This window comes from Cricetulus griseus, chromosome 5, assembly GCF_003668045.3.
Source record: "Cricetulus griseus strain 17A/GY chromosome 5, alternate assembly CriGri-PICRH-1.0, whole genome shotgun sequence".
NCBI lineage: Eukaryota > Metazoa > Chordata > Mammalia > Rodentia > Cricetidae > Cricetulus > Cricetulus griseus.
The window spans coordinates 183,502,138-183,529,381 of NC_048598.1; the positions used below are offsets into that span (position 1 = coordinate 183,502,138).

At 45.6% G+C, this 27,244-nt stretch overlaps 1 protein-coding gene, 1 long non-coding RNA gene and 1 other non-coding gene across 10 annotated transcripts in view; 2 read left to right on the plus strand and 1 right to left on the minus strand.

The window, feature by feature from the left end:
* Positions 1 to 27,244, minus strand: part of Ppp2r5c (protein phosphatase 2 regulatory subunit B'gamma) — a 128,675-nt gene that overhangs the window by 66,726 nt on the left and 34,705 nt on the right. For 2 of the 7 annotated variants that reach the window (XM_027416590.2, XM_027416594.2), the window contains exon 1: positions 21,373 to 21,603. The exons of 3 other annotated variants lie outside the window; for them this stretch is intronic. In XM_027416590.2, coding sequence (XP_027272391.1) covers positions 21,373 to 21,466 — 94 coding nt within the window. In that variant the 5' untranslated portion in view covers positions 21,467 to 21,603. Of the gene's footprint in view, positions 1 to 1,039; positions 1,177 to 21,372; positions 21,604 to 27,244 lie in introns of those variants that run through there. 2 more of the 7 variants (XM_027416593.2, XM_027416592.2) reach the window with 2 other exon arrangements.
* LOC113835836 lies at positions 14,155 to 14,261 on the plus strand. The gene has a single exon (XR_003485585.1). It is a non-coding gene; the product is annotated as a U6 spliceosomal RNA (small nuclear RNA).
* Positions 21,077 to 24,794, plus strand: LOC103161733. 2 transcript variants are annotated; one of them, XR_003485540.2, is made up of 4 exons: positions 21,077 to 21,192; positions 21,776 to 21,965; positions 23,343 to 23,438; positions 24,323 to 24,794. It is a non-coding gene; the product is annotated as an uncharacterized LOC103161733 (long non-coding RNA). The 2 variants fall into 2 exon arrangements; XR_003485539.2 differs by having other exon boundaries at positions 23,343 to 24,794.

Genomic DNA, 27,244 nt, shown 5'->3' on the forward strand with positions numbered 1-27,244 from the left:
TAGCACTGTCGGTACTTGGATGCCACTCCACAGGGTACCCTGTGAGCAGACATGCAGATTAAGTAGGCCTATCTTTGGGGACTGAAAGTCACAGACCCTGCTGTTCTCACCTCCAACATCTAGTGTCCAGCTGTCATATCAGGTCAACATCATCTTCAGTTATCTGAATGAACCTGTACCCTGCAGTGCAGGTTAGTAAGGAGCGGAGCATCCCATCACAGATAACTCGGGCTTGGTAGTACACTTCCTGGTTCTACCTGGGTCCCACTGACAGACAGTGAATGCTGTAAACGGCTAACACCTTCTACACTAGAATCTTTACCGGCCCACGGTAAGCCTGTATCTACCACATGACCTGAGGAGTTCAGGCTGCTACCTCCCACCCGTGCTGTGGTGATCAGGGTGGCCTTTGATACCAGTACTTCTACCCCTGGGTACCCCACCTCTGGCCAGGACACACAGGCCTACCATCTGAAACTGTGTGCATGATGAAATAACCCTGACTCAAAATGCTTTTCTGCCTTGAATCCAACTTTGCCCAATATTAACATCCATGTCAGTATTTCTTCCATGTCTGCCTAACATGTTTTTTTTTTACTCTCCATTTCTTTTTAATTGTTTTATATTCTCCCTCTTACGTTAGGATTTAAAACAGTAGGTAACTACACAGAGGTCAATGTTAATGTTTTGAATTACGGGAATAATCTTTAAGTGTTAGTAGGCTAAAAAATGCATGTGTTTATATCTAATGTTCAAAATGCAGCTATTATACTTAAAATTTTTATTTAGTTTAAACAGCATTTAAAGAACTGTCCTCAAGTCCCCTGACATAAGATATACATTTCTAAAACAAAAGACAGACTCATTGATAACAGCCACTTGACAATGTCACAGAGTCTAGCTGTTAGTTGTTTGGTTGCAAAGGCCATGCTTTTGGTTTAAAGGCTGGCAGGTGAGGTTCACAGAGAGGAAGGGTGGAGAAAGAGGGCTGGCCCGTGAGGGTGTGGGAGCTGCCGAGAGCTGGCTCGCTCTCACTCACCGTGTAATGACCACAGGATATCCAGACTTGGCACTCTGTCAAAGTCCAGGCCAATATGATAACTTCAACTTTATGAAGCATTTCAGCTTCTGGGATGTCCTCAACTGTCCCTTATTCCATCTCAGTGTCTTCTGTACCTGCCAGAGACAGAGCTGTGCCCTCCTTAGATGGTCTTGGCCAAGAAGTCCACACTCCCCCAAGGCCAGAAATGGTCCAACATTAGTGTCCTGGTTCTAGGTGATCAGGGGTTGGAATCAGAGGTTCCAAGTGCCCACAGATGGTACCTTTCCTCCCTGGGAATGTACTCTGAATACGTTCCCCAGACACAGAAGCAGAGCAGAGAGTCCCACCAGGACTTCATTCAAACCCCTTCCATGAGGTTCTAGAGTCACAAGTGAACAAAAATGCTCTGGACTGACAGACTGATGTGAGGTTTAAGGACTCCTCAAAACTTCCAGCAAAGCCACCTCTGAACAGAACCACGGTCACTAACAGGGTGGTTCCAACTCCACCCAGGGTCCCACAGGTCCAAATGTACATCCTTCTACAAACAGCATCAGCATGAAGATGCACAAATGTCTCCAGCCCTTTGACAGTCCTGTGGCAGAAAGCTGACTTCACGCCTTCCCACTTTAAAAGATGCAGAGGCCAGGGATGACAATGGGCCTCTGAGGTTGTCTCCTCTTGTCTGATCTCAGGAATGGCTGGTGTAATGGCCTCTATAGTTACACTCAAATGCCAAACACAGAGAGCATCATGTTGTTTCTTTTCTTTTTCGCCTGAGCCTTGGCCTTGTGCGAGCCAGGCAAGTTTTCTGCCATTGAGCTATCTGCCCCGCCTGGTGCTCTTTCTGTGTCTTCAATTTTAAGAAAGGTTTCCACGTAGCTTGGCAAGTAACTGACTCTGGAAACACTGTGGCTCTATACAAGGCCTCTGTTGCTGCTGACAGGAGTCTAAGGTCCAGATAAAAGACAACACCTGCTCATGTTCTCAGCTGGATGCTACACTCAAGACATCTGTTCTGACTGGACTACATTTGGTCCAACAAAGTGAAGACCATTTAAAACCTTCTATTCAATATGGACAGCTGGAACTGAACTCCAAGATGAAGTAAAGAGAGAATTGAAGACGAAATACTTTCATGCAAGTCTGACCTTTGAGGCTGTGCTTTATAAACATCATCTTGTCAGACAATCCTAACAATCTCCTGGGAAAGCCTGGACTATTACTTAACTTGGCCACTGCAGGGAGGGGTGGAACTAACTTGCACATACTGTGGCCTCTCCAAAGCAGCCCACATGATCACACCAGACATTTTCAGCAACTCAGTGACCCTGTAACACTTTTGCTGAACTTACAGGCAGAAATCTCAGCTCTGCCTTCTTAAAGCCTCTTATCCAAAGCCAGCTTAGGCAAACTGAACAAGCCTCCTCACTATCAGGCAGGCTGGGAATGCATACCTGGAGGGGCTGACACTGAGCCTACAGTAGGATGGACATAGAGCCTACAGTAGGACTGACATAGAATTACAGTGGGACTGACATAGAGCCTGCAGTAGGACTGACCCAGAGTCTGCAGTGGGCTGCAGGAGGTTTATTAACATCTAACCACATGCCTTGGCAGCCTGGACCACAGAACAATTTGGGGACAATGCTGAGGCCAAGTCAAAGATATCTTGAAAATGGAATCCATCAGCAGTCAGTCTTCATTAGTTGGAGTTAGTGATTTTAGCATGTTCTAGACCTGGGCCAAATGCTCACATCCCTAATCTAATTCAAGACCCACAGCTCTTTTTGGGGGGAGACACTATTATTATGGTTATTTTGTAGAGCACCCAAGATGTTAGGTGCTCCAGGTCATACTGGCTAAGGGTCCATACCACTGAGCAAAGCTGAAAGACTGGCAGAGAATGTACCAGCAGACAAGAGGCTGGAGGCAGGGGGAGAATGCAGAGACAATGTGCTCTGCACTCTGACCTGGGACAGGTGCCCCTGCACGGAGATCCCCGTGAGCCTAAGAGCAGAGCTGGGGAGACGTCTTCAGAGCATCGTTAATAAGGTTCCTTGTCCCTGGAGGCCCCTGCCCCAGCCAGTCTTCCTCTTAAGCTCTGTGGCCATGCCATTATTTGAGTTCTGCTTTGAATGGACGAACACATTTGTGATTAAGCCCTGTCCTAAGCACAGTAATGCAAGAAATCATGGATTTAATACATTAATTATGCATTTTCACATTTGTTAGTTCATAATTACTAACACAAAGAAACAGTGTTCAACTCTGATTCCCTTTAACATGTTCTCTGGTGCTGTCAACGGTGGTGTGCTGACCATACCTGGAGGCACTGGGCCACCAGGAAGGGACAAACACTCCATCCTCTCTTGGCCTCCTTCAAACATTTTAATGGTCACTATTCAGCGGGTGTGCAGTTCAGGTTCCCAGCTGTCCCATGAATGAGGAAGAGCATGACTAACCTCCATGGCTACCTCTTTTTTTTCCACCTCTGTTGACCCTTGTCAGCTGTGGTGGTCTGAATGGCCAACAGGGGCTTCTGTATTTCCATGCTCAGTCCTTAGCTGATGAACAGTTTAGAAGGATTAGGATGTGTGTCCTTGCTGGAGGAGTTCTGTCATTTGAGAGTGGGCTTGGAGGTGTGTCAAAAACTCACAGTTCTAACTCTGCCTGTGGATCAGGAAATGAAGCTCTCAACTACTGCTCCAGCACCATGTCTGTCTGTGCTGCCACACGCCTTCCACGGTGATACTGACTAGTCCTCTGGAACGATAAGCAAGCCCCAGCAAAAATGCTTCCCTTTATAGGAATGCTTGTGGTGGTCACGGTGTCTCTTCATGGCAATAGAATATTAACTAAGACACCAGCTTTAGTTGTAAGATGAAGGACTGGAGATCCTCTCTGGATCCCAGTGATAGAATGATAGAATAGACAGAATCTCTCTCTGGGTCCCAGGCCCCATTGGTACTATGAATTTTGCCTTCAAATCTACACCATATGATGGCTGCTTAAAGAGTATTTCTGGATAGATGTGAACAACAGGCAAATTCTTTCACTTAAGGGATATTCTACAGGGTTGTGTGTGTCCCATCTTACCCTGCTCACTGGCCCATTCCCACCAGTTGCATTACCCACCCCCAAAATCATCAACAAACAAACAAACAAACAAACAAAAACCTCTACTCAAAAGCTGAATCAGCTCTGTACACTGGTTTCCGGTTTATTTCTAGTACATTTGCCTTTAATACATACAACCCTGCAGAGCCCAGCATGGTGGTATATGCTTGTAATCCCAGTACATAGGAGTGAGAAACAGGCCAAGATCATTTATGGCAACATTTCTGAGGCCAGCAAGGACTAACTGAGACTCTATCACTCATCAACAGATCTGTGCAGATGTTCTGATCGCTTATGTCACATCAAATTGTTTTATGGAAGTAGCCAAAAAGTAGTAAGAGGACCCATGTCCTATTAAATGTGAGCTTTTTTACACATTAAGGTATTAATATCAATGTATCATAGACACTAACTATCTATCCACAAAGAGTATTTCACTTATGGTAAAAGAAATAAAACTAACAAAATGAAGGAAACAAAAACCTTCCCCAAAACTCAAGGAGCACTCCCCTGGGCTGTGAGCATCCCTGAGAGAGGCCTCACTCTCATGCCATATGGTACTGTTGCTATTGGCTGTTCATTTAAAAATTTTCAACACATTCAAATGTGCTCAGAGTGGCTGGGCAGTGGTGGCACATACCTTTAATCCCAGCACTGGGAGGCAGAGGTAAGAGGATTTCTGAGTTCGAAGCCAGCCTGGTCTACAGAGGGAGTTCCAGGACAGCAAGGGCTACAGAGAAACCCTGTCTCAAAAACACCTAACAAAACAAATGTGCTCAGAAATGTCTTGATGACATTTACAATAAGGCCCCATCATAGCTACACATCCAACCCTAACCTCCCCCGCCCCTCCCCACTGTGTCCAGCTGCTGAAGGTCTAGCCATCCTACAGAGTAACTGGGCAGGCACTATGACAGTGGGAAGGGGAAACAAAGTGTAAATACAAAAGCTCTACTCAACTACCAGACAAAGTTACCTGAAAGTGATACAGGATGTTTTGAAAGTTTATACCCTTCTTCTCATTTTCAATGCCTGGAGCTAGAGCTAACAGATGCCTCTAGCACTGACGGCTACCAGGAGCAGGCCACCTCAGCTAACTCAAGAGAGAAAGTTCAATCACATTTAGCTGAAGGGGTCTTCAAAATGTCCAGTTGTGCAGTGTGGCAGGGTGAAGAAAGCCCTTCTGAGATGAGGTAAAGAACTGTTTTGGTCTTGGCTGATGGTTAAAACAAACTTTGTAGGTTTCCCAAACAGAGCATGTGTCCATCCTGGCACCATCTAGTGGTGATGATCCTTCCCCAATACACAAGGTCTACATGGATGTGAGCAGAGTGCTCTCCCGGCCTCATCAACAAACACAAGGTCTACATGGATGTGAGCAGAGTGCTCTCCGGGTCTCATCAACAAACACAATGGCTACACAGGTGAGCAGAGTGCTCCCTGGGTGACCCTGCATCCCCCAACAATGTCTACATGTCTGAGTAGAGTGCTCCCTAGATCCTCACACACACACACACACACACACACACACACACACACGTCTACATGAATGTGCAGAATACCACCGCAGCATTACAATAAACAACCACCACACCTTCCAACCTTTATGTAAACTACTTGGATTTAGCATTCCACTTCATAACGATTGCAGTCCAGGGTAAAATGTTTGACCTTGTTCAGGTGCAAGGGAACCGATCATGCAGGAAGCAGGTCATATCATCCTGGCTATACACCAATGAAAACAGGGTTTCTCTGTGTAGAGAAAGGCTCGGAGTTCAGGGTTCCGCTTGCCTCTGCTTCCCGAGTGCTGGGACTAAAGGCATGTGCCACCAATGCCTGGCAAGAAGAAAGCACTCATGTGAAGTATTATGTGGTACCTCTGAATGTAATGTTTTTGGGTATGTGGGCTGGAGTTGTAATTTCACTGGCTTATCACCGATGAGATTAAAGGAGGAAAAAAAAAAAAAGCCCATTTTAATACCCAAAAGGACAATCTCAAAAAACCAGGAACAGTTCTTTACATTGGAAACCCAACATAGCCCCCTTGTTCTTCCTTTGGATAGCACATGTTCTGTCACGGAGCCGCACACGGGCTGGGACATGACTGAGCCTGGATCCAGGGGAACTAAGAGTCTGTGGGCAAGAATCACAGCCCTCATCTCCCAGGGAATGAAATGGATTTCATCTTGATGGACAAGACTGATGGGAACCAAACGGATCTCAAGATCAATAGGAGAGGACACAGGACCTGTGACTCAGGTTACATCACTTGACCCCTCATAGATGGGACACACAGCTCTGTAGCTGGCCTTTGGTCTGGAGAGGTTAGAGGCAGGCAGGGCAAGACAATCTTCACAGACAGCTGGACAGTCACTTTGACCCTGAGCTGTAGCACTAAATCCAAAGGGGGTTTCATGGTAAATCCCGTAGGTTTCAGAAGCAGAAACATCTGGGAGAGGGGCTTTTCCCTTAGACTCAGAGGTGCTCCTAGGGAGGGTAGGTGGCCCTGTCTCCATCACCGACTTGACTTGGGCAAGTCACAGAATACGAGAAAGAGACGGGGTGCTGACAAACAGATCCTAAAAGTATCAAGCCACCTGGGAGAGAAGACCAGAATTACAGGGGCCACACTTCCTGAGTTTAGAGCTGTGCAGCAGAGCAAAAGCAACCAAGACAGCCATGCGAGGACAGACGTGAGGACAGGGACAAGATGGAACAGAGTCGGGAGCCCAGAAACGGCCTTCCCATTTAAGGCCCACCGACTTTCAGCAAGCCCCTAAGTCTGTTCAATGGGGCAGGGAGCAGTTACCTAAACAAATGATCACGGGAAAACAGAGTACTCACATGCAAGAGATGAAGGTCACCTTCGCCTATACTGTAAATAAGAACCAACTCAACACTGATCAAAAAGGCCTTAATGCAAGCTGTACAACAATATGGTTCTGTACAGTTCCTTAGATGTGACTCACAGAGCACAGGCTACAAAACGAAGCAGCCTTTGTGCAGATCAGAACTTCTCTACTGAGAAACAGTGAAGACACCCACAGAACTGGAAAACACCTTGCAAAGCCTCTGTCAGCCGGAGCTGGGCAGAGTCACACTGCCACCGGCCACACCCTTCGAGCCATTCACTCTAACCAGTCCTGGGCCCCTCCCCTCTTTGTTCTAGCTTCCCATTTATTGTCCTGCCCTGCAGAGGCCTTCTCTCTTCAGCACCAGGAAGACCAAAGCCACAAGGGTCAACTTCCTCCTTTAAAACCCCTCCTGCCCCAGAAAGTGCAGGTGCCAGCCTCTTGAGGAGGCTGTGAGAATTGAGCTTTTTCAACAGAGCTGCTTTTGACCACCTCACCATTCACCCCGGGGTGGGGGGTGGGGGGACGACAAAACAGAAAAAACAAACCAACAGTCTTACCAAGTGCACGCAGAAAGACAATTCATTCAATTAAATGAACACAGAAACAAAAGGTCAGCTAGCCCAGAGGGGCAGAGCATGAGCCAAGGCTCGCCAGGGGTTGACCTGAACACTCCACCTGCGCTGTTGCCTTGGCAAAGGAGCACATGCCAGCCAGGCGGGGCAAAATCTGAGAGGGCCTGCCTGGCCAGAAAGACTAGGAAAGCCAGCTTCCGGCCAGTCTCAAATCAAAGCTGGGTGGCAGTGCTTCTCAATGCTTCATTCTGTCCAGCGGCTTGGATAACACACAGCATTTGCCTCAGAGGCCACACGGAAGGCCGGTGATGCCCTGGTGGCGCGCTCAGTGCTGTTTCCTTTCCTTTTTCTGAATATCCACGTTCTTCAGACACACATGCGCCCATGCTCATGCATGCCCCCCTGTTCTCCTCTCCTACGGCAGGTAGGTACCACTTTCAGTTTCTTCTCAGTGTGTTGTGTCTCATCACATACAAATGCATTGCTGGCCTGGCCTTCCTCCCTTGTGTGAGGGCGCAGTGGCACTGGACATCAGCCTTCTGCTGCACTTCCATCAGTCCCACAAGGGAGGCTGCTTTGCCACGCACTCGCTACAAACCCTTCCTGGGCAGAACACCCTCACACCATCGCCCTTTGCTCTGGTACCACCAATGAGCTCTGTCAAATGTCTGCTTCTGCCCTCGTCCCTCAGTGCCTCTGGAAGCTGGCATCGGCACACACCTGCGGCACCTGTAACATGACCAAGTCTAGCCCCGAGTCAGTCATTTCTAAACACTCACCTAACGAAGGACATCGAACTTTACGTGGGCACAGGCAGGAAGTCAAGACTCAGTTCTGCTGTCTTTGTCACGTAGAAAGTTTCATTCCATTTGAAGTGAGCTCAACTGTCTAGTTTCTGTCTGAAGTTCAAACTCATTTGGTGCAGTGAGGCTGCAGGGCTGCTGCCAACAGTGCACACCGAGCAGGAGAGCAGGGAAGGGGAGAGGAAACGGGCAGGAATGCACGTTCACGATGCTTCTACTGCCATGCCAACTGTTTGTCTAGGACCATTTCTCCTTCGACAAACTCGTAAGCTAAGACAGAGTCTGCTTTCACAGGAAGATGCCTCCATTCTACAAGACCCCACGCTACTTTGCCACCAGCACAAGGAGGAGAGTCACCATGGTGCCAGACTCCTGGAATCACATTAAACATCTTTACCAGGAATGAAAGTTCAGCACTGAAATACTCTTGCCAGCTGTGTTTTAACAATCCAGCTAGACAGTGGCTCTCTCAGGATAGCTGAGCTCCTTAACTCACGGCGACACAGGACACCATGAGCACCAGCGCCATGAAGACAGGCTGCAGCCAGGCACTGTCGAGTTAATGTCATCCATAACCACAGCCCAGTGGGAAGAGCCTTACCTTCGTGCCCCAGCATCTGCATCTTGTCTTTTTCTAGATGACACCATCAGATTGACTAGTCTGTTTCAGTGTCCTGAACTCTACATCACTGTAAACACATCAGACAGTGCTCTGTGGAGATCTCTGAGATAAAGGAACCTGCAAGAGCAGCTTCCCATGCTCAGCCAGAGTCTGTGAGCCCAGAACTGTGAGTCAGAAAAGCCTGAGGCCTCTGTCACCAACTGCTCCAGGACCTCAGGCAAGTTGGGGAACACTCTGCTCTGAATTCCACAACTGTAAAAATGGGGCTAATAACACCTGTTTACTACCTCACAGGTAAGAGGGCAACTGCTAATGAACACTTGCAAGGAGCTTTGAAGATGAAAAAGGTCCCTGGGTGCTAATGATGGTAGTAGGGTCACTCTGCTCTCACTGGGAGCACACACACAGCATACTGGCTGCTCCCAGGAAACTGCTCTGCCAGACTTTTTGCTTAAACAATATCAAGAACCCCGGAGAAGAAAGATGGTGATACCTGGCACGCTGGGTGGCAGGGAGAAGTTCAGTGCCGATGGCTCTGCCCAGGGGCTGCTGTGTAAATATTTACCCACGAGGCCTGTCTAGTTATATGGATGACACAGTTAGGGCCATTAGCTTGGCTGACAAGTCTCTGCTTCCCACCCAAGAACTCTGTACTGAAGATACCTCTTAACAATTAAGTAAGAGGTGCAGTGTCAGAAGTTACTTTGCTGCTCCTGCTCCGAGTTTAGCCTACGATTCTCGCATAGGCTCTCTTCTCTGTAAAAAAAAAAACAAAAAGGTGTAAAGTCTCATAAACCTGTGCCCATGTGCTGCACCAAAAGAGGCGGTAAGCTTAAGGGGCTTCTGGTTAGCTGATGTTCGGACTTACCAAAACACAACACGGGCACACACATACCCCATCAGCTGTTTTCCAACCTAGGAAGGCAGGCCACCTGTGTTCATTTAGTTGGATAATGATAAATCCAACTCACACAAAAATGAAATACAAAACTTGATGATTAATATTTTAAAGCTCACATTTAAATATTTAAATAGAACCTAAAAGTGAAAAGGATGCAGAATTCCTACCAGTACTATGCTATTTAAATGAATCACACCCTATCCCAGAAGTTTACCTGTCTCAGAAAACCTCAGTTTCAGCATGTGATGGCCTCAGCTGCATCCAGGAAATAAGTCAGAAACATTAAAGTTGGAGTTGAGCCCTCAGAAGGCTGAGGTTAGCTAGACAGTCTCAAGTTCAAGGTTAATATCAGAGAATTGAGTTTTTACTTAGAGTAAGAGAGGAGGAAAGGCAGTTTAAAAAAATAGCTTTAGCTTGTTTGTTTCTTCTGCAGTACTGGGGACTAAACCCAAGGCCTCATATATGCTAGGCAAGCACCCCAAGATTGAGTTCTATATTCCTAGGCCTAACTTTGCCTATACATTTTACTGTTGTTTCTGAGTAATAAAAACCGCTGTGAAAGTGCATGTGTGGGTACACACCCTTGTGTGTAGTGGGGACCCAGACAGAGGACACTGGGTGTCTTGCCCACTGCTCTCTAGGTTCCTCCTTTTAGATAGGGTCTCTCACTGGCCCTGAAACTGGGCTTGCAACAGGACATCCCCAGCGAGCCTCTTCTCTCCCTGTCTCCACCCCATAGCGCAGGGTTACAGCCACACCCAGCTTCTTACATGAGAGCTGCATCTGAACTCAAGTTCTTGAGCTGGTGAGCTGCAAGTTCTCCTACCTACACAGCCATCTCTCTAGCTTCCCAAACTCTTCTCTTAGCACAGTGCCAAAGTGATTTTGCTGTGAAAGAAGACTGGGCCAGCTGGAGTGGCACATGCTTATAATCCCAGCACTCTAGAGGATGGAGCTGAAGGGGCTGTACCTGAGGGCGGGTAGGACTACACAGTGAGGCTCTGTGGCACTCCCTCCGGGCAGTCACCTCCAGAGGACAATGGAGAACTCTGCTCAGTCTCACCACACTTCTCACCTTCAAGGACTTCAAAGTCCCTTTCTTTCAGTGCCCAGGAAAATAAGGAATGTGATGGAATGCATTTCTAAACAGAACATACTAGCAGGGTCAGGAAGGTACCGAGACTTAACGCAGACCCTGTAAATGACAGTCAGTCCTCCATCCTGGCTCTGACAGCTGATTCCTGAACAACCTCATCTGACAGCCGGGGAAGGGGTGTGTCTGGTGGGCAGGGTCACTTAGTGAGAGTGGCCTAACATTTTAAAATTAAAGTAAAATATCTTTCAAAAGATCAGTGATAAGCCGGGCGGAGGTGGCACACGCCTATGATCCCAGCACTCCAGAGGCAGAGGCAGGTGCATCTCTGTGAGTTTGAGACCAGCCTAGGGCTAGTTCCAGGACAGCCTCCAAAGCCCCAGAGAAACCCTGTCTCGGAGAAAAAAAAAAAAAAAAAAAAAAAAGGTCAGCGATGGTCTCTTAGTAATATATGTATAATATATTATATATAGTAACATATATTACTATTATACACTAAAATGTGCTTTGGCTCATGTCTGAAGAAGAATCGGAAGCCCACATCTCCAGCTGCGGTAAGGGGGACAGGGCCTCTATTCTGAAGCTCGACCAGGAAGGGGTGTCCTGCCCCCCCCCAGACCTGTAAGGGAATGCAGAGCGTGAGTACAGGATTGTCCCCAGGCAGGTGGCAGGTGCTACTACTATACTTGCTCCTTCCAAATGCCTACCTAGTCCAAAAATTTTAAACCAAATTTACAGAAAGACATGGGTGACTTAACCAAGAGTTTATACCCTGTAAATGTAAATAGTACAAGACAGAACTATAAAATGTGACAACGGTTCAGAGCACCACCTAACTATTAAAAACTTGCAAAGTTTTGGTTCAAATTCATTTCATCTTAGTTTTTCCCCTTAATAACTGAAGAAATAAAAATGACTAGAAACTTTCCGTGAAGGAATGCACACTTATTATTATTTGTGTGAAGAAGTAAACACACACACACAGAAAAAGGTCTGTAAGTGCACACAGCAAACTGCAAACGAGTGGCAAGCACTTTGCAGATGTAAGTGAAGACTGCAGAAGGTTAAGGACGAGGTTAGGGAGAATTCTGGTTTTAGTTCTGATTAAGAAAAATGCAAAGGTGGCTGTGTTCACATATGGATTGAATGAAAAGGATTTCAGAAACAGATTTCTTAAAAGGCGAAGGAAACTAAGGCATGTGGGAGACACTGAGCCCTTTCCACGATTATGGGGTAAACTGCTTAGTTTGCTGGCCTATTTTGTTTGGATCTGAGTGGGAAGAAACTGGAAACACTCCCAGGCTGGGCAAGAGATTTCCTGGGGTAACGCTTTCCAGTTTTTGTGGTGTCGGCACCCACTTACCCACTTAGATTGTCAGGTTCTAGATGAAGACCCAAAAGAGCTTTGATTAGATATGTTACATTCAGAGATTTGGGCCACATACGAGAATTTTTAAAATGTCACCCTCTTCTTAAGTAATTAATAGACCTATTTCATGTCAGGCCACATTATTACTAAAATAAAACAAATGTGGGCTGGAGAGATGGCTCAGAGATTAAGAGCACCGGCTGCTCTTCCAGAGGTCCTGAGTTCAATTCCCAGCAACCACATGGTGGCTCACAACCATCCATTATGAGACCTGGTGCCCTCTTCTGGTGTGCAGATATACATGGAAGCAGAATGTTGTATACATAATAAATAAAATCATAAAAAAATGTAATTTTTAAAAGTAGGGGAAATGGCACCCTAGCCTACACTTCTGTATAGGTCTTTGACAGCAGACTTAACAGGGCAGATAGCTGCTTCTGATTCAACTTCCTGCGCTAAGTTGTTTTTGTTGAGCGGTATGGAAATCTCTCTCTCTCTGGCCAACAGGGACATACCTAGTTGGAAAAGATGGGCTACTTCAACAGCTTGAAAGTTTTCTTTTCTATGTATATTCTTTTTTTGTTTTTTATTTTTTATATATTTGAAAGTTTTCAAAATGGGCTTTGATCCCACACTAAACTTCAAGATGCGAGAGCTGCTGCTGTATTTTACTTCCGCTGCTGTTTGATTTCTGAGACTGTCTTACTCTGCAGCCCAAGCAAGCCTGAAGCTCACGGCGATCCTTCTGCCTCAGCCTCCCAGGTGCTGGGCTTACACAAGCACGATCCACTATACCTGGCCAACAAGTGTGACCTTAAATACTGGCTGCAGGGTGGAATCTGAGGCTGAACCAATGAGTTGTTCAGTTACACGAAACTCCACTCATGTGCAGTGCACAGCCAACAGCTCTGTTGCCAGCAGATGTTTTATGCTGTTGCTACACGTTGGTCCCCAGGAGCATACGGGATGTGGGCCTCCCACTGTAAGTGGACAATGTCCCCAATCCCAGCAGTGCCGTCTTCTTCACTGGAGAGCTGTCATACTCACAGTGGCAGAGACAATGTTTTCAAAATCCATAATTAGTTTAAAAGCTGAAATTTTACCAGAAGCAAGAAAATACTGTCACGATTGTTTCCTTTGAACTGATAAGCTCACTTCTTGGATATCTGAGAAGATGTGCCAAATGCTTGTGTCATAAACAGAGCGTGGCTTTTGTTATTTCAAGTAAAAAGATGAGCCCAGGAAAGTGTCTAGAACATTAAGCCTGCACCTCAATTCACCAAGGTGGGCTGTTTCCTCAGGATGGCCAAAACACTCCAGCATGCTGAAATGCCTCTATGTGAACTTTGCATTTCATCATACGGACTTGAGAAAGTGCGTGTCAGAGTTGCGATTTTCATGCTTCACCAAGGGCGCTCTTAGGTTAGACAGGCACGTGCATGGCTAGTGGCCTGGTGGACTAGCTGGACATTGCTACCTGGTTCTATGAAAGCAGCCATTTACTCAGCATTGCTTCACCATCAAGCCAATGCCCCACACAGATTTTCCTATGGAGGCAGCATTTAGACTATGGTGTACCTGCAGACCTCTTGAAGGTAGTTCTGCAGCTCTGGGGTCCCTGGTGTGTGGTTTTCTGCAGACTGCAGGGAGGCCACAGCCACTGAGTTCTGAGTATGTGGCTCTCAAGTGTGTTTGGCTTACACCTTCTCCCACCTTTTTTCTGAGGCCTCCCAAGACTGAAGGGCCAGCAACTTCAGAGTTAAGACTGTTCCCTAGAGTGCTCGCTTCGGCAGCACATATACTAAAATTGGAACGATACAGAGAAGATTAGCATGGCCCCTGAGCAAGGATGACACGCAAATTCGTGAAGCATTCCATATTTTTAACTAAAATTACCAAGTTATAGTTTAAACTTGTAATTAGTTATAGCATCTTACAAATAAAATGACATTTGAAAAAAAAAAAAGACTGTTCCCTAGAATGAAACATTATTGTCCTCAGGATTTTATAAATTAAACACTACCATTTAGAAATAGTGTTTATGAGTAACACAACTAGCAGACAAAAAAAATTCAACATATGATAAAAGCTGTCATGTACAGAGATGGTAAAAATCCCAATCAAATGTTAACATATCAAATTCTACAAATACCACAATATTAAAAATTAAAACAGTAAGATTTAAGCTTACAACTGAGGTCTTACTTGGTTCAAATACTGCCTAATTTAAACAGGCAAAAGATGAAAATAATCTGGAGGGAAAACAGAATATAAATACTTCCTAATTACACAAAACAGCATTAGTTGCACCTACTGGCACATGCCCGTAGTCCCAGATACATGGGAGGCTGAAACAGGAGGGCTTCTTAAGCCTAGAGTTTGAGACTAGTCTGGGCAACATGATAAGAACCCATCTCAAATAAAGGAAAAACAAAACAAATCAACATAAAAAAGGAATCCATTAATAAGAGCTCTGATGAGAGTCCTGGAAGTCATAGCTAAAACATTAGACAGCAACATTTGCATTCATAACCCAAGTGGAAAAGACACTATCTGGGAGTGGTCATAACCAGCATTGCTAACTTCTAAACTGAAAGTGATTTAACGACTGTTAATGCTAAAACCCTACTTCAAAACATTAAAAATGTAAGCCTGAGTTCTTAGTTTGGGCTTGACAGAGCTAAGGAGGCTGGATCAGGGGTTGGCATGTGCTTGACAAAGGCCATGGAGGTGGCACCTAGGATCACCCAGCAGATAATTTTAAACACTGCTTTAGGGTGGCAACTTAGCAAGGGATGAAAAGGCTTGGAAAATGAGACAGACAGACCTCAGCTGAGCTTCAAGAGGAGCAAACATACAGGTGTCACCCAGCTGTAACTGTGGTTAGTTGCTGGGTTCCAGAAAGTACCACAGGTGTCCCACAAAAGGGGTCACCATGGCCACCGCTTATACTGTCTTACAACAGTCCAGGAGCCATTTTAAGCAACTGACATACATTTACGTGTTTATCCCTCACAAGCACTGGAGAGGTGAATCACATTATTATTCCTGTTTCTAGGCACAGAGAGGGTCACATTCGTCTAATGTAACAAGCGTTTTGGTGATACCAGGCCCCACCCTCATCTTTATCCTAACCCTGAAGCTCAGAAGGAACCTTGGTTTTATCCCCCTATGGACATTAAAAGTAGTGTAAGGCCAGTAAGAATGCTGTCAATATCAAACCAAGTACACACCACAAAATACCACACGGAGAGCAGTGTAGACACTGTGAGTCAACAACCAGGGAGTAAAACGGCCAACAGACAAGGGCAGCCACTGGCCACTTTGGGTGCAATTTCTAGGTAGTGACAGGTCTTTCATACATGGCCTAAAGCACAGCTTTTCTCGGCACTTCTTTCAAACGTTGAGAAAACTTAAGGTCTATGCAGAAGTGAATGGATACTGGGGTGTCTCGTCCCTAGATCCTACACTATTTTAGCATGCCACTTTAGACTTAATGTCCCCTTTCGTCTCTGAACGAGTTGCAGAGACCCTGACAGGTGGGTCACTGATAAATACTCCAGTCTGCACTCCAGCAGGCAGCAAGGTACAACATCACATCTTTACTGTACCTAGAGAACCAAGGAGACCCCACGGCACCAGGGTTCTCCAACTGCCCAAAACCACAGGTGCAGGTTTCACTTACAGGCTTGTGTCTCAATACAGCCTTAGGCTGGTCCCAAACTTACTAAGCATCCTACATTAGTCTTGAACTTTTGGTCTTTTTACACCACCAGTCTTTCGAGGGCCAGAATCACAGGTGAACACCGCCCCACACAGCCTGATTTTGTAGTTGTTTCCATTTTAAATACATTTTGGGGCATGGGTAGATGTATGTCAGAGGTCAGAGGACAAATTTCAGGATTCCATTCTCTCCTTCCACCATGTAGGTCCCTGAGAAGGAGCTCCTTCCCGCTGAGCCATCTCGTTGGCCCCTTGGTTTGTGTTTTTCCAAACAAAAAACTGATCTAGATTTACTCGCTGCATTTAACCATTACATACACTTTAGCCTGCATTCTTAAAACCAGGAATTTTTGGCTTATGAATAATTCAAGGACCTAAAATAAAACCAGGCCTCTATCTGCTAGTAGAGTGTTATGTCCTTGCTTGCTTTGGGCAGTGTCTTTTCAAGATTTAAAAAAAAAAAAAAAAGGCTTTAAGTATTTTTTCAAAACTACACTAAAAATTTTAGTGTGTACATGTGCTTGTGTGCGTGCATGCGTGCATGCGCTCGCGCGCGCACGCGCGCGCGCGCGTGTGTGTGTGTGTGTGTGTGTGTGTGTGTGTGTGTACACGTGAGGAGGTGTTCCCCTCCCCTTGCAATCCTGTGACAGAGCTGTGCTGAGCTCTGACTGCCTTAGACTCACTGAGTTTCTGTGGTCTTGCAGAAGGTGCTCCCTTCTCTCCAGGGAAAAAATAAAAAAGGAAATAATAATGTCTTCCAGTACTGGGAGGACTCAAAAGGACAGTGAGACACATGGGTGTGTGGCCTTGGTCCTGACACTAATATGCACAGTCAATTCAGTTTCTGCCTCTAGGACAGACACCCAAGTCAGGAGCCACAGACAAGGCCTCCAGGCTGGGTGACACTGAGGTTGAGACACAGCAGGGTTCCTGAGTGAGCAAGTGTTCCCTGGGCCTGCAAAGTGCTACGGGTGCACACACACTAGAGCGTATGTGGGGCGAATAAGCAGAGGTTGGTGCACTCCAGCTTTGGCTCTGACTTGCCGTGATTCTCTTCCTAGGTTGAAACACCCCAACCCCCTCTCTCAGGACACTCACCCAGGTTCTCACATAGCCACAGCTGTCCTTAAGCTCACCATGTAGCCTTGGACTTCTGATATTCCCTGTTTCCACCTCAAGAGTGCTGTCAACCATAACACTCGGCTTCCTGAGGGGCTGGGGACTGAACCCTGGTCCTCACGGATGCCAGGCAACCACTCTGCCACCCGTCCCTACACCTCTCTCATACTTCTACGTGATTAACACATCTCAATGAAAGAATTCAGGAAATGGCTTTTTCTATAACATGAGAACCACCACTGCCTTCTCCCCAAGTCCAAGGACAGAACTAAGTACTGCAAAGGTGTGCAGCCTTCACCAACACCCTCCCCAGGAGGCCTTTTGTCATTAGTCACCCTCCGCACCACCAGTGACACACAGCAAACTTCACAGGTTATTCCTGTACTCTGCCCAGAGCCGAGCCACTCAGAGGGTGGGTGATGGACAGCAGCCCAATGAACTGTTCAGAGAAGGAATCCTTACTCTTTCAAGAGTCTCATTCTGGCAGTTTCCCTGCCTGGTTTTGAGAATGAAGGTAACTCAGCCGGGTGTGGTGGCACACATCTTTAATCCCAGTACTTGGGGAGGCAGAGGCAGGTGGATTTCTGTGAGTTCAAGGACAGCCTGGTCTACAAAGCGAATTCTGGGACAGCCAAGGCTATACAGAGAAACCCTGTCAAGGAAAACCACCAAAAAAAAGTGGGTAACAGTGGACCCCATTCTCATTCTCGCCAGTGCTCACATAACACACGCCTTGAGCATGTCCTGAATTCAGTGGCCCACCCATACTGCACTGTTACCGTCAACACGTCATCAGATTGCTGTGCTGGAAATGGAGGCTGAGGGGCAACTTCTGCACTTGCTTCCTCTGAGAATTTTTCCTAACTTTATTATTGGCAAAGTGAACAGCAACCAACTCATGACACAGCAAGAACTTGTGAGAGAGCAGGGTTCCCATAGTTAGACCCCTAATTCCCAGGAGAAAGAGGCTACCAGGAAAAGAACCACCTGCTCTCCGGCTTCCCTGCCATCATCCGGGAAGTTTACTGGAGATTAATCAGCACAAAGTGACAGACACGAGGCTTTCTGGAGGTCCAGAACAGAGGTCAGCAGGAAAGGTTCTAGGCGGCCTGTCCTGCTGCTCCCTTCTCTGGTCGCTGGCATCTTTAGGGCTGAACTGTCCCTGCCTGAAACCTGGCCCTGAGGTGGGTCAGCTGAGCTCCAGGGACCAGCCATGGAGGGTAGGAGAGGCAAGGCTGGAAGCTTCAGGAACCATGCTCTCTCCTAGTCTTCACAGGCAGTTGAGACACGCAGGAGAAGCCTAGAACAGATCAGCAGCCTGTGATCCATGAACAAATCCAGCCTGCTATCTGCTTGTGTAAATAAAGCTTTGCTGGACAACAGACAGCCTTCGTTTACCTCTGTGGCTACTTTTGCTCAGGGCCAAAAATATTTACAGTCTGGACTTTACTTGAAAAAGTGCCAATTCCAGACTAGACCTTTGCTGTCCAATTTGACAACTCCTGGCTGACACTTATCTAAAATAAAGAATTTGATTTATCAGCTGTACATTTTAAGTGCCTGATGGCCACATGTGGCCACAGGCTAGTATAGTGGACGTCACAGAGTGCAATCCCATCACGGCAGGCCATTCTCTTAGACAGTGTTACAAGTGCAGGATCTAAGTCATCAAGCTAAATTTACAGCCATCCTCTCTCCCTCAGAGGCAGTTAAGACTGTACCAGGTTTACATTATAACCCTTCACACTTGAATTTTCAGGAATGGCAAATTCAACACATGCCAAACTACCTGGGACTGCAAACAGGGTGGTGGTCCTTGTTTACATGACTGTCCCCACCCCAGTGCAGCAAACACACCCAGTGAGGACAGGCCACTGCATCTGCACGTTCCAAGTTAGGATCAGCCTGGCAAGTGGCACTGACAAACACAGGGCGTGTGAAATGAATAAGGAATGAACATTAGGTGTACAACTGTCATGCAAAAAAGGGCCACTGAACGGAACAGACGATAAGGGCACCAGGAGCACCGTAATCCCCTTGCAAGACATTCCGACACAGCCACAATTTCTTTTTAAAGTGTTTTTAAAGATTGCAAACAAAACAGCTTCCTAGATTTGGTCTCTTAGTCCCACTATTTAATGGCTATGTGATCTTGGACAAGCTGCATTCCCTTTTGGGTGAAAGACCCTCTGTCTTGAAGGGGAAGGGCCAGCCCTCTCCTGCCCTTCCTACCCAGCTCCCTGCCAGGAGGAATTTCTTTCTGTCCTCTGTCCCTGTCCAGCAGGGCTCCTCTGGGGAAGGGGATGTAGGTGAGTGACTTTAAATGACCTTCAACACCTGGCTCATGGCAGTGGCCCCATAGGAAGTTTAAGACAATACAAGTTAAGGTGTCTGCTTTAAAGAAGCCTTCTTGAGGAAATCAAGTGCTCTTTGAGATGTAAACTTAGAAGCTAGCCCAGCTGTCTTCATTACCACCTGGTTTTGGTTGCTACAGGTTGCCTCTTCTTAAAACCTCAAGTCCTCAAGTCCCTTCAGGGCCAGGCACTTCATCTACTACTTCCCTCAACAAATTAGATATTAAACAACTAAGAGGGGACAACTCCATGATAGACACAGGAAAGTTTGGAACTAACAACAGGGCCCTCACAAATTAATGATCTGTTTATAAAATATAAAACCAAAGCCATGCAGTGCTGGTGCACTTCTTCAATCCCAGCAGTCAAAAGGTAGAGGCAGGCAGATCTCTGTGAGTTTGAGACCAGCCTGATTTACAGAGTGAGTTCCAGGCCAGGCTCCAAAACTACAGAGAAACCCTGTCTCAAAAAACAACAACAAATAAATAAATAAACAAAACCCAACAAATAAATAAATAAAATAAAACAGCAAATTATTCTATTTCGGAACAAACTCCTAATTCAAAGAAGAATGAGAATATGCGTGTCTAATAAAGAACCAGAAGGCTCACAAACCAAATTTGTTGGGGTTGGGGAGATGGCTCAGTGGTTAAGAGCACTTGTTGCTATTGGAGAGGATCTGAGTTCAGTTCCTGCACCTGTATGGTGGTTCATAGACATCCATAACTCCAGAACCAGAGAATCTAATTCCCTCTTCTGACCTCTGTGGGCACCAGGCATGCACACTTCATATACATAGATACAGGCAAAACACACATACACATAAAATTAAAAAAATTTTTTTTAAAAAAATCTGTTACCCATAAGGGATCTTAAATGTGTCAGTACTGGCCTTCTGCACATAAGCCAGTCATGTTACTGCGAACTAGCCAATGGTTTCAGAATCAAAATACAGATAGCTGCTGGGGTCCTGCAGCTAAGGCACCTGCTGTTCCCTGTGATCACCCTCTGCTTCTTCCTGGCTGCCTCACATTTAGCCATCGTTGAAGCCAATTTCTACAGCATCTCAAGGTGGGGGGGAGGGTGGAGAAAAAGCTACAGATTTGCTTCCCACAGTCTGGGCATTCCTGTGACCTATATACACACTGAAAACTTGTTGCCCTTTTAAATCTGAACAAAGCCTCTGTAAATGCAAAGCGTTTCCTATGGCTGCACTAAAGCTAACAGCTAACATTTAAAGCTAGGAGCCCAGCAGATCTCAGGATTTCAAGCATATTTCCCTTCAGGCTGGAGTACATATCCTCCAAAATGAAGTTCTCTTCTAACCAATTCTACACATTCTCTGGCCGCAGCCCATCCTTAATTCAGAGCCCTGTCCCCAGCAAAACCCTTGCAATATTCAACACGGACACCAAGGTAACACAAACTCTGTGAGCGGACAACTTGGCCAGGCCCGCCGGCCCGCCTCTCCTTCCTTCCCCCACCCAAGACCTTCCCCGGGCAGTGACTTCACATCCTTTGACATCAGCACAGCCTGGAAAGGGGGATGGGAGAGCAGGCAGAAAGCAGAAAAACCAGCTTTGAACTCTGCGTGCAAGGCCTCCTGAGCCTCAGGCCCCGTAAGTAATGTATAGAATGTCCACCGATCAGTGCTGACACCCCGGCTTGCTCGGGGGCAGTCCCATCAACGTGGAGGGGGTACTGCTGGATAGACTTCCTGCTTTTCCTATCCAAAGCACAATAGCCATTTATTAACTACCCACGGAAGGTTCCGGTCAGTAGAACACACAATAACTCACCTCGAATGTGGAGAAGGGCCACGGGCTGGAAAGGCCCGTTGGAGCTGGCCGCATCCACCACCATCCCGCTGCCCGCCTTATTACATGTCAACATCTAGACTCCAGCGGGAAGGGAAGGGCGCTGCACTCCTTAAGGCAAGAAACCAGCCTCCATTTTAGTTTAAAAAAAAAAAAGACAAACTGAAGCTCTCTGCAGCTGGAGGGAACTGGCTGCTTCGTGATGTCAGTGGGCATGGAGAGCGCTGATTGGCCGGAAGCTGCAACTTAAAATGACACTGGAAAAAAAAAAAAAAAAAAAAAAGCCTGCAAACGGAAAGAGCGTTCTGTTTGGTTGTCAGTGTGTGTGCTGTAAAAGCCTGGGCATTTTCGGGCTCTACAGTCTTCATTTTTCACTAACTTTTAGGCAAGGATCCCAGCTCTCGGGATGGCTCCGGAGGCCACAATCCGGATCAGACGAGAAGAAGCAAGCAGAAAAAGGAAGCATATGTATGCCTGTTCTCCGTGATCCCACCGTTTCCCAAACTGGTTCCATAATTCAGGGGCACCTTACACCACCTGTACTGTGTCTCCTACCTGCAAGCTAATGTCATTCGGTTAGTAGTTTGTTTGGTTTTTTTATACTAGGGGTTGAACCTAGGGCCTGGTGCTCCCTAAGCAAACCCTCTGCTACTAAGTTCTACCCTCAGCTTTCTGAGAAGCAACCCAGTGTTTAAAAAAGTAATGGCTATCATCAGAACATTACAAAACTCCAACGCATTAGTGTCCAGCTTTGTGCTCAGCCACCTCCTTACTACCATCAGGGCAAGTGAGGGGTTTATAATCGGGACACAAGATTTCTTCCCAACCCCAGAAAAATGAGGGTTAAAAAAAAAATCTATGGAAGAGCTGCTTAGTAGTCAATAGTCAGGAAGTACTACACATGGCTATAAGACTCTTTAAAAGGCATAGAACAGGGGTGGGGGAAGGCGTGAGATAAAATGCTATGTCCAGTTATTTTATTTATTTATTTTGGTGTGTGTGTGTGTGTGTGTGTGTGTGTGTGTGTGTGTGTGTATCTGTCTGTCTGTCTGTCTGTCTGTCTGTCTGTCTGTCTGTCTGTCTGTCTGTCTATCTCCACAGCTCAGGACAAAATGTAGGGAAACAGTTCTCTCTTTCCACCATCTGGGTCCCAGGGATCAAACCTGGGTCTTCAAACTTGGTGGCAAGTGCCTTTACCCACTGAGCCATCTGGCCAGCTCTATTTTGTTTTGTTTTGTTTTTTGTTTTTTTGAGACAGGGTTTCTCTGTGGCTTTTGGAGGCTGTCCTGGAACTAGCTCTTGTAGACCAGGCTGGTCTCAAACTCACAGAGATCCACCTGCCTCTGCCTCCCAAGTGCTGGAACTAAAGGCGTGCGCCACCAACGCTGGGCCCAGTTCTACTTTTGTAGTTTAAAAAATGTTATGATTAAAATGTTAGATTCTTTAAGTTTTGCTTTCTTATTCAAAATTAAGGTTTTATTTCATTTACTTCTGTTATGCTACTATTTACATCTTAAAATAAAAAGTTAATATACAAAGACTACTTCAGAAGTGGAGCACTGTCGGATTTTGGCAAGATGATTTCCCTACAAAAAGGAACACACTGCTAGGTCCAGAGAGAAGCAATGAAAATAGGAGGAAACTCTCTGGCAGAACCGAGAAGTTCTTCACCTCATAGAAAAAAGAAACATTTCTGTAATTATGCTGTACCATTTTATAATCTGTCAATCCGAGACAAATAAAGCCCTTTACCTCCTAGACACACCTGACAGTTACTTCTATGGGTCTAGCCTGATACACTGCAGCGAATGAACAAACAGCCATTCAGGGTGGTTATCGGATCCTCCCTCACCAATGAGAACATAGATTTTACCCTTCCAGGAACTGTTAGGTAATTCAACAGGAGAAAAAAAATAAGCCTATTCATGTCCCTGCTGCCCTCCTTCCCTCAGAGCCAAAGATGCAGTGAGATTCTACAGAGGTGATGACCTAGCAGGGCTGCGATGGACTGGGGCTTCAGGCAAGCCACACAAGCAATCTGCCGTGAGGTACCTCCAACACTCCTGGAACGTGGAAGCCACCCAATGGTGTTCTCTGCACTTGCACATACAGGCAACACAAGAGATTCTGCCTGCCCCCAAAAGAGTTTCTCAACTGACTCCCACCCCGACAACCTCCCCAATCCCAGTTTGTCTCTCAAGAGAGGATATCCCCCTTCCCCAGTCAGGCAGTGCTGAGGGCAGGGCTCACTTCCCTCACCATCACCTTCTCATTCAAGGAGTGGTACCAGATGGACCCAGACATAAGGAGCAGTGGGGTGGGGGTGGGGAGTAAGGATCCACAAGCAAATACTTTTGTACTCTGCCTGCCAATAATTTACTGTTTCATAGGAGGTGAGATGGGGAGTGTGCACGCCCTACAGCTGTATGGATGAACTGGATACAGAAATACAGGGGAGAAGTGCCTAGAAGCTTTATATAACATAGGCAGATTCAAAGGCAAAGAGTGAAGACACTTTTTGATGTGTTTTTCCTAATGATCTGAGATCAAAGGATTTCAAATTTTATTAGTGATTTCTCCCATACTCTTTGAAACCTTATGCATATAAAGTAGTTCTTTAAAGAACTCTAAGACTACGATCTGAAAATCACTGCTAAAACATACTGTAGCTGGGCATGAGAGGGGCACGTCATACTCTTAGCACTTAGAGGGGGCAGGAGTTTAGAACAGACTAGACTATACAGTGGAGCTCTATAAAAAAGAAAAAGACACCCCCCAAAAACCCTAAACCTCTAAAAACATAAACAGGAGAAAGGAAAAAGAAAAAGCCAAAACCCTAACAGACAGAAGATGTGGTCATGAACTGCAAGCACAGAGAACTGGAAAGACACTCTAGTCAGTGTCTGACTAAATGACTCCTATTCCTTTCCAGGCGGATCTCTTTACTTTTTAAGACAAATGACAAGATCATCCTAAAATTCACCTGGAAAAAATAAAGGACAAGAATGAGGACACCAACCATAAAGTCAACAGATTATGACAGCGTGACCAGAGGGAGAGAAGCAGTGACCTAACCCAGCAGACACAGAGCATGGGGAATAAAACCACACCTGTGGCCTGGAGAAGAAGGGAGATGACCGCTAAGTCATAAGCAGGAAAAGTCAGCCGAAATCTTTCCTCACACCAAAGTAAATCGGGGATGAGCTAGACAAGCAAACACAAAACTTCAGACGGGACAATCAGCTCTACAGCTAGAAAAGGACACAGAAACACCTGATGGGTACTGCTGAAATAGGGCTAGAGAGATGGCTCAGAGGTTAAGAGCACTGAATGTTCTTCCAGAAGTCCTGAGTTCATTTCCCAGCAACCACATGGTGGCTCATGACCATCTATAATGACATATGGTGCCCTCTTCTGGTGTGCAGGCATGCATAGAGTCAGAATGAGATATATATATATATATATATATATATATATATATATATATATATTAAATAAAATCCTTTAAAAAACTGAAATAACTCAAACTTCTGCACATTCCCCCCAAAGAAAACATAAACACAGATTAATAAAATATATTAAAAAAAACATTAAGCCCTAAATTATCTAGTCATATAAAAAGAATGGCCAGTAACTGTATGAGAAAGTATTTTTTTATCTATTAAGTACACATGTCACGGCACAAATGAAGAGGTCAGAGGGCAGCTTGGAGTCAGTTCTCTATTCCCACCATGTGGATCCCAGGGGACAGAAGTTGGGCTTGGCAGTGGCACCTTTACCCACTGAACCATCTCACCCGCCCAGCATGGTAGAAATGATAGTAACTGCATATGACGGAGCTTTGACAGAGCTATAAACTGTGCTTACTGGCTTAGAAAATAAAATTCAACTCAGATACTGAGAAGCTTTTCTTAATAATTTTACTTTAAGAATCCATTCTAGAAATACAATATCCATGAATGAAACAGTTCATTCAGAACACATGTAAAAATCGCAGCTGGGCTTTAATCCCAGCATTCAGGAGGCAGAGGCAAGTGGATCTCTGTGAGTTCCAGGAGAGCCAAGGCTATACAGAGAAACCCTGTCTCAAAAAACCAAAAAGAAATCGTGCTGAAATATGACACATAACATGAAATGTGTAAAAATTTATTACATTTACCTGCATGTGTGTGTGTGTGTGTGTGTCCACACACGTCATGGTGTGTATCAGAGGACCACCTGCAGGAACCAGATCTTTCCGTCTAGCTAGCATGCGGGTCTCCCCTGGATAGAGCTCAGATCATCAGTCTTGGCAGCAATACCTTTACCTGTTGAGCACCGTCACAACCATTTTCAAGCATACAGCTCAGAGTTCTAGATTCTTTTGGATGTGTACCCTGATGTGGAATTGCAGCAAGACCACTCGAAAGTTCACAACATGTCGACATACTGTTTTTACAGGGCTTGTACCATTTGGTGTACAATACACAACCCATGAGGGCCCAGTTCTCTACACTGTCAGCAAGACTGTTTTTTGTGTGTGGTCTCAGTATAGTTTTCTTTTGCATCATTAATGGTTAGTGACGCTGAGCTTGTACCCATAGGCCTATGGGTCATTTGTGTATATTCTTCTGAGAATATGAACTTAAGACCTTCATATATTTAAATGAAATTGTTTTGTTGTTGCTCATGTGTAGGAGTTCTTCATATGCTCTACACGTTAATCTGTTATCAGGTAAGTGGTTTGCAGACATTGTCCTCTATTCTATAGGTTGTCCATTCTGCTGGTTGTGTGCCACTGAGGTCTTCAATTTTGACACAGTCCAATTTATCTACTTTTTCTTTTATTACCCATACATTGTGTCCAAAAAATTCATTGCTAAATCTAATATCATGAACTTCCCACTCCCAATTCCTTCAAAGAGTTTTCACACTTTTGGTTCACAGCATTTAGGATTTTGACCCATGTTGAGTTAATCTCTGTATGTGTGTGAGCTAAGGATCCAACTTCAGTCTTTGCCTGTGGACTTCCAGTTTCCAGTACTCTTCCCTTTGAACTGGATTTACTCCTGGCTTTCCATTCTAGTCTACTGGCCTTGGTTATCATTACAGAAAACCATAATGTCATTTCGTTGTTTTAAAATCAAGATGCATAAGTCCTCCAGCCCTTTCCTTTCTCCCCCCCCCCCCATGATTTGGAATCTCTTGGTCTTCCCAACAGGTTTCAAGACAAATTTTTCTATTTCTGGATAAAATGGTATACCTATTTTGTTAGGCATTGCCTATGTCTGTAGGTTACTAGGACGGCACTGGTCCCTTAACCACCCTAGTCTTCCAAGCCAAGAGCACGGAGCGCCCCTCCTTCAGTGCTGCCTTCTATCTCTGTTACGAGTAGTTTTTAATAAGCATGTTCCTAAGAAGTTTATTTTTATTTTTTTCCACTTTTTCAAGACAGGCTTTCTCTGTGTAACAGTCCTGGCTGTCCTGGGACTCATTCTGTAGAGCAGGTTGGCCTCAAACTCAGAGATCCGCCTGTTTCTGCCTCCCAAGTGCTGGGATTAGAAGAGTAAGTCACCAACGCCCGGCAAGAAGCTTATTCTTTGAGACTATGACAGTTTATTTATGATTCTCAAATACTGTAAACTACCTTAATGTCAAAGGGACTGTCATAGGTTGTGAAAGTTTACAGCCATTCAAAATATATATGTGTAAAACTTAGAAAAGTGGAAAACACAATACAAGAATTTCTCAGTGTCACAGAGGTCACTAGTGGGTGACATGGTTACACATGGCTGCTTTTTTGGAGAGTTCACTGTTTTCAACACTGCAGTGACATCGTCTGCTACAAAGGGGCTGGAGAGAAGACACAGGGAAG